This window comes from Histoplasma capsulatum, genomic scaffold (assembly GCF_000149585.1).
Source record: "Histoplasma capsulatum NAm1 scaffold_5 genomic scaffold, whole genome shotgun sequence".
NCBI classification, from domain to species: Eukaryota; Fungi; Ascomycota; class Eurotiomycetes; order Onygenales; family Ajellomycetaceae; genus Histoplasma; species Histoplasma mississippiense.
The window spans coordinates 2,069,082-2,076,633 of record NW_001813978.1 but is presented as its reverse complement, the minus strand read 5'-3'; the positions used below and the strand labels follow the sequence as shown (position 1 = coordinate 2,076,633).

The following is a 7,552-nucleotide window of genomic DNA, read 5'->3' as shown; positions in this document are numbered from 1 at the left end:
GGTGTTGATGCTTTGCGAGCATGAGCAAGATGATAAGTATCAACCAACTTATCAATATAAGCATCTTGACAGAGCCATAACTTCTTAGAGCTCCGGTCCCTAGTAATTCTCATATTAAGGAACCATTCAAGGTTTCCCATCTGTCGGAATTCGTATGTATTTTTGAGATCTTTGATTAACTGGTCCTTTTCCTCTCTGTCATCAGGGTGAGATACCACAAAAGTATCATCAACGTAGAAGAATATAATTATCCGTCCGTTGGTGAATAGGCATTTATCCTCAGGGATTGGAACGAAGCCTAACCGCTTAAGAGTAGTAGATAGTTCTTTAAGCCATAGAAGGGGTGATCTTCTTAGGCCATATAAGGCGCGTAGTAGGCGTAGAACGTAGTTGTTCTTCTTGAGGTTCCATACCCCCTTCAACTTCCACCAACCATCTGGTAGTTCAACGTAGACTAGCTCATCAAGTGAGCTGTTCACAAAGGCGTTGACACCATTCAATTGCTCAGCATCAAGGTCAAAGGCGTTGATAATAGCAAGCAAGATACGGAAGGTTCTCGCAGCTAGGGTGTGAGCTTTGGTATCTAGATCAGATACTGGTTGTAAATCACCTCGGACGCAGATACGAGCTTTGAACTTGACAAGATAACCATCATCATCAAACTTGTAGGTAAACACCCAATGTAATGGAATCACTGAGGTATCTTTCGAAGGTCTGTTAACTATTTCATAGGTATTTTGCTGGGTTATAGAGTCCCATTCCCGTTTGGCAGCATTAATCCATTCATCGCGATAGGGGTGCTTGTTGATATCATTCCAATGTTGAGGTGGGTCAGGTAACTGAGATCGATGAATTTTGAGAGGTTCTGATCTAGATAGGGGTTCCGCAAAGGCAGCGTTGATCATCCGATTTGGATTATCTTTAGCAATAGATACTGCTATATGATGGGTTGCTTTGCGCGTTCTCTTACCCTCGATTATATTGGATTCATTGAAGTCAGAACTGATCTCATTCGCCCTAGATGCTTGATTGCTAGATGATAATATCGGGTGAGTATCAATAGAGAAGTCAGATTCGATAGAAACGTTAGAATCAGATTCAGAGGTAGGATCCGGTGTAGGTAAGATATCTGCCATAAGTTGCGCCTCCAGCGCCTCATTGATATCTTCGTTATCTTTATCAACACTCTCCGTACGCGGTGGTATCTCATCAGGATGAAAGATATCAATATCTGAGCATAGATTATTCTCTTGTTGAGGATTGCCAACCCTTGGTTCTTGAACTTCGATATCCAAGAACTCGACCTCTTGAACAACCCAATCTCATAGCTGTTTTTCAATGTGAGGTTCATCTGGGTTGTATCGTCTATTCTCATCAAATATAACATCTCTTGTTCTTATCACCCTATCTAGATGAGAAATCCAAATCCTAAAGATGTTTGTAGAATCATATCCCACAAGATATTCAATATGAGCTCTGGGATCGAGCTTCTGTGATCGATTTCGATTGAGGATCTCATTGGGGATCTTTGCGTACGCTCGACATCCGTAGGCACGTAAGTGAGCACAAGAGTGGTGGTTGATATGAAGATATTCTTCTAGCGCTCGGAGTGGCGATTTCCATCCTAGTATCTTGGTAGGTGTCCTATTCAGCAAGTAAACGGCAGCGGTTGCTATCTCAGGGAACAGTGATTGGGGCAACAAGGATTCTATCCTAAGAGCCCTTGCTCTAGTGGTTATGATAGCACCTGCTCGTTCAGCAGCACCGTTCTGTTCATGGATATATTCCGAAGAGTATTCGATCTCTAGGCCCAGTTCAATTACCCAGTCCTTAAAGATATCAGATTCTTTGATTGCTCTCTCATTATCGATTTGTATGACCTTTGTTTCACAATCAAATTGGTGTTTAATCCATCTCAAAACTTTATCAAAAGCTTTCCTTATATCAAATTTTCTCGAGGCTGTTACTGCGATATGGAAACGAAGATAATCACATACAAAATGTATGAGCCATCGTTCTCCGTTGTAGCAGTAGGAAGGTCCTTGTACAATATCTGCATGGAGTCGTTCGAAGGGTAGTTTAGATCGTATATGGGGACGGCGAGATATTTGATTCTTTGCTTTAGCAAGATGACAAGGTTCGCAGAGTTCTTTGTCTTCAATATCAATGTTCTTTGCAATATCTTTGATATCTGATATCTGAACCCCTTTGGCATCGATTGGCAGATGTTCAACTGCTCTCATCGAGGGATGTCCTAGGCGTTGATGCCAAATCTTGGAGGAAGCAGTAGAGCTCTTCGCGGTGTAAGAAGGAGTAGTTGATGATTTTGATGATTTTGATATCTTAGTAGGTTCTGATTGGGATATCCTCGCAGGTTCTGCTGGATTGCTAGGTGGGGCAATATTAGCGAGCACTAAGGTGTTCTCACTAGTTCTGTGATATTCAGTAACCAGCAATCCGCCGTACACTTCTATACGAGCGAAGATCGAATCATTGCTAATCCTTCGCAATCTAAACGTTCTGCCATCGAGATAGATTCCTCCTATATGATAACAGGGTTTCCAAGCGATTAGGTTGGTGTGAGATAGTGGAATGTACGCAGCGTTCCTAAGGATTACTCTGAACTGCTTGCCTGCAGCATTGGTCATGTAGGTCCAAACAGTTCCATATTCCAAAACTCTTGTTGTCGAATCTCCAGTGTAAACTTGCTCTTCTGACGGTTAGTACGTTAGGAATCTAGATCGATTATTGCAGATATGTCACTCAGCACCAGTATCAAATATCCAGGAATCTCGGAGATAGGGGCGTTGGTTGGAAGGAGAGCCCTCGACGTTCACGTTTAGGCATCTTGTCAATCGGTCGACAGGTACGATATTAGAAGTGATCGAAGATTGATCAGTAGGATGATCGATAGAATGATCGATAGGTTCTCCGCTTGTTCTTAGAAGAACCATTCCTCCTAGTGTCTGTTCTATCATCTCAGTATTAGAAGCAGCTACCTTGGTTATCGCTGCATCTATCTTCTTCTTGATATCTTCATTCTTGAGTGCCTCGTCCACCTTCTTACGTCGTTGCTCGTTCTCCTTCCATCCTTCTGGTCTCTGACTTGGGTTGAGATAGTAACATTTGACCCAGGAATGCTTCGAACCACAAACGCAGGTTCTGGACCTTGATTGTCCTGCTTGCCTGCCATTAAAGGTAGCAAGGTTGGACAGAAGCGGTCCTGGCTTGCTGTATCCCTTCTTGCGATATTCGGAACGGAAGTCATTAACCACATCTGCGAAGGAGAAGTTCTCCTTACCTCCTATCTCAACTTCTCTCTTTCGGGTAGCAGCGTACGGATTATCGATAGACATGTTGATAAGGAAGAAGTCCTCCCATATATCGAAGTTGCCATCTATACCAGAGTGCTTGATTTCTGTTTCAATCAAGGTCCAAGCATCTAACCACTGATCTAGGTTCTGTTTAGGCACCTTCTGCAAGTTCTGATACTTCTTCCGTATCTCGTACTGGCGGTCCGCTGTTCTAGGTGATAACCTCTTCTTAAGAGCAATTAGGAGATCCTTCACATCAATGCGAGAGTTTCCACTAGTTGCTATTTCTAGCTCACTGAATGCCACTGTTCTGAAAATCTCTTGCTTGATCTTGCTAACCCCCTGCTAGTTTATCTTTATAAAGATTCCTATCATTGTTATACTTGCTGTTCTCCATCTCCCATTTAACTCTTGCTTCCATGGTGTGTTCAGTAGGGAACTCTGGGGGAACAGGTACAGGTATTTCACTCATCCTATGGGGACTTTCCTCACTAATAAGATCCAGTACTTGAAGCTCATCAGCAAGATCTAGTATCACAGTGTACCATAGGTTCCATTTCCTAGGAGAATCCAAGAAGAGTGAGGCTTTTGATGAGGAATTTTCTGCTGACATCTTGGTCGGTCGTATATAGGTATAGAATCGATATAGAATCGAACGAATAATCGATATAGGATCGAATGGATATAATCGATATAAGATCGTACAGATATAACCGATATTTCGCCGCTATCTCTCGCCGATATGTAGGTCGATGAGGATCGGATAGATATAGATATAGATATAGATATTGCCGCAATCGTCGCCGATAAGGAGGTCGGTGAGATCGGATATCAAGATATAGATAATGCCGCAATCGTCGCCGATGAGGAGGTCGGTGAGATCGGATAGATAGATATAATCAGATAGATATCTGTGCCGATAAGAAGGTCGGTATGGATAGATATCAAGATAGTTGAATAGATAGCGATAGGTAGCTAACCCGGGCTCATAACTGTCGGAACTAGATAAAGTCCGAATATTGACCCAAATACTGAATATCAAAAGAATAATTGAATTTCTTCTATTAACTCCAGTAATTACATGATATCTAGGCAGTATTTATAAGAAAGAAGATGCTTGAACATATGATAGGGACAGTGCTGATATCTTATCAGAACATCCATCCGGTTTCCGATATTGTCACAATAGAAGATCCTTGCTAATGTAATCAGTAGAATCTGAGATATGATATATCACTTCTGACACTATTACTACTATTATTCTTATCGTATTTTATCTTAATTCATTTTGCTACCTATTTTCAATAATTACTTCTTGTTCTTTTGTTATTATTTTATTTTATTTCTTTTATTATTATTATTATTATTATTATTATTATTATAATTGTGAAGCAGAAAGAGGAGAACGCGGACGCAATTCCGTTATCTATCCAGTTCACGGGTTATAGGCAGCTATCCTGATACGATACCATGGATAGCCACGTCCGCAGAAGCACAGACCAAGAATAGAACAATGAACCGACAGGGGCTAGTACCATAGATATACATTGCATAGTCAGGGAGAGAAAGAGCAGTGGGTGGGGGAGAGGCGAAATGCTGTTGAATGATGTGAAGTTGAAATGTGGAAGCTCCCCTACCTTCCAGTGAAGTTCGATCCTACTGAATTATATATACCTGTTATAGGTTCCCCGAAGCCAATGGCTCCTTTGGAGGAGGTGGTATACCTCCATTTTCTATGTGAGGAGAAACGCTGGGAAAAGTGAAGTGGCATGGTACGGCAATGGCATGGTAAACCGTAGTTGGGGTATTTGGCTCTTGGGGTATGCTCGATTGAGGTTTCATTTTATACAGCGGGAGAGCAACCGGGCCAGTCACTCAGTTTCCGGCGCACATGTACTATACATACCTACGTGCAGTACATACGTCGTAGCTCTGAATCCATGACACCTCCTGCCACACGCTGTCTCTCTCTCCTCGGTACGAATTCGCTTTCAGAAAAACAAAAAGTGGAAAACATATCTCGGTTACAATTAAATCTGCGATTGGAGCTTCTGCCTCTGCCGCCGGAGCTAGGTTGTTAGAGGGAGTGAGAAACCCGGGCAAGGAATGCAAGAAAAGCCTGACAATATGTCGTTGGATGATCGCCAAGCAGTTTGCGGGTGAGGCTTGACGCGGCCGCTTGGCATATTCCCCGACGCCAGCGGAAGGTTGAAACGCAGCTAGCCAAGTTGTCGATGGTGCACGGTTTATTTTTCAAAGAGCTAGTGTGCATGATCCCGGCTGCAATTTTTATACTCTAGCAAAAGCAAGCCATGAAGCAAGCCGTGCAGAGAATAAACAATTGCATTGATGTATTACTATCACGCATGCAAAGGCCATACATGCGCTGCTCACGTCTCAAGCGCGGGAATCTCACGGAATCTCAATGAGGGAAGCTCGTCGGCTCAGTCAGGATCCTCCCTGCCCTTGGGCGTGCAATACGAACAACAACGTAAACAGGGCACATCCGTGTGGCATTCATAGAGGCAGCCGGCCCCTCTCTTTCACGAATTGTATCAAGCGCCGTAGGCTGAAGGATGGCTTTCACCCGTTGAATCATATCAACGCTCTGCGTTGGGCTTGAGCTTGGTGAATCATTCCACAGTTTGCGGGCTGGGGTCTCAATGTCATTGAGGACAACCGGCAGCGGTCCTCGCCATCTCTAATCTAAGGTGAAGTGTGGCGACACCAATCTGCTCGCGGGCCTGCGGAGCAGAAAAGGTGGAAGATCGAATTGTGATGACGAAGCGTTCGATGGTGCCGTCCTCGGGTACAAGATGGAGAATATTGATTATGGCACCGAACTTGCCAACGGGGAGCACAGAAGGAGAGCGAGAGGGGGAGATAGGCCAATTATGTTTATGAGATTTGGCAAGCATGATTGTGCGAGTGAAGGGTGGCGCTAAGTGAAATGAAGTTGTTGATGCTTCACCAGGACCTGGCTTGCAGAATTCACCTTTGGAATATATTAAAAACACTTCGCAGTGTTAGATATAACTCGTGGGAGCATCTAGACTTTAATATTAATATATATAAATCCTCATATAGCTGATGTGGAGGCAGTAGATTAAACGGAGGAAGGTTCAAAATTTTTGACTCCCACTAATAATTTAAACTGAAACGTTTATATTGGCATCAAGTATTGCCGTTCCATCTTGATTGAGGACTTGTGCCTTTCAGGGGGCTTTAGAGGTAATAAAGTTGCCTGTGGCAAGCTTGCTCACTAGCTCACTAAACATTGTCCACAGCTCCAAGCAAGGGATCTATACACGAGTACGGAGTACTCCGTACATAGTAATAATATTTCAAATTAACTAGTTGGTGATAGCTCACTTAGGATTAGTTAGAATTTAACGCTAAGCTCCACATAAGAGCTCTCAACATCACCCGTCTTCGTAATAAAGTATCTCAACGAGTAACCTTTACTCCTAGTATAGTATACATCACCAAAGTTCCTATGATGGAGAATGGAAGAATTTAAAAATAAAAGATTTGTGAGGATTGGACTGAATATTTGAGCTAGATGTGTGATATTAAGAAAAAGAGTGATACAGCTATATATATCTTGTATGAGACGGATGTTGATTCCTCACAAATGATGAGACTGTTTATTCTCTAACTACGCTGTATGTACGTCGCGATATAGCGCGCATTGACGCCGCTGCCACATCTGAACCTCGGGTCAGAGAGCTGTAAACCTTGGACAACCCAACAATGTTTGAAACAAAGATTCACACAAGGTTCACGCAAGTTCCAGCTGACAAGGCCCTGGGCCAGGCCTGAGCGATGGATCTACGCTGCGTGTGGGAACAGGATCCTCGCAGCAGGTCCGTATTTCTCTACTGGTGGCCACCTCGTGGTGGTACATGTACGGAGTACTGGATTCGATTTAGGTTAGCCATGACCCAAGTTATCGCTCCCCCATGTTCTCTACAAATATCCCCCCCCCCCCCCCCGTCCCTGCGTGACCTGGCATACTACGTTGAAAGGAGAAACGAGAAACGACATGGAAGACGGTCTGTCGGTTTCATCCCCCAGCGCATACAAACCCACCCCAGAGCTCAAGAGTAACTCCTGCACAGGCATTGGAATTTCATGCAGCAAACTCCAGCGCCGGATGGCTAGACAAAGGGACAGGGATGAGGCTAATTATACCCGGCCAAGAGCCACTAAATATTTTATAGGTGGAGTGCATACAT

General features: G+C 43.6%; 1 protein-coding gene across 1 annotated transcript; it reads right to left on the bottom strand.

The window, feature by feature from the left end:
* Positions 1-126: 126 nt before the first annotated feature.
* HCAG_05476 (predicted protein) lies at positions 127-3,927 on the bottom strand (the record flags this gene model as incomplete). The annotated part of the gene is made up of 6 exons (XM_001539959.1): positions 127-140; positions 434-1,304; positions 1,458-1,829; positions 1,998-2,713; positions 3,068-3,520; positions 3,654-3,927. 6 exons carry the CDS (start codon positions 3,925-3,927, stop codon positions 127-129), a joined length of 2,700 nt encoding a protein of 899 aa, XP_001540009.1.
* Positions 3,928-7,552: the final 3,625 nt, after the last annotated feature.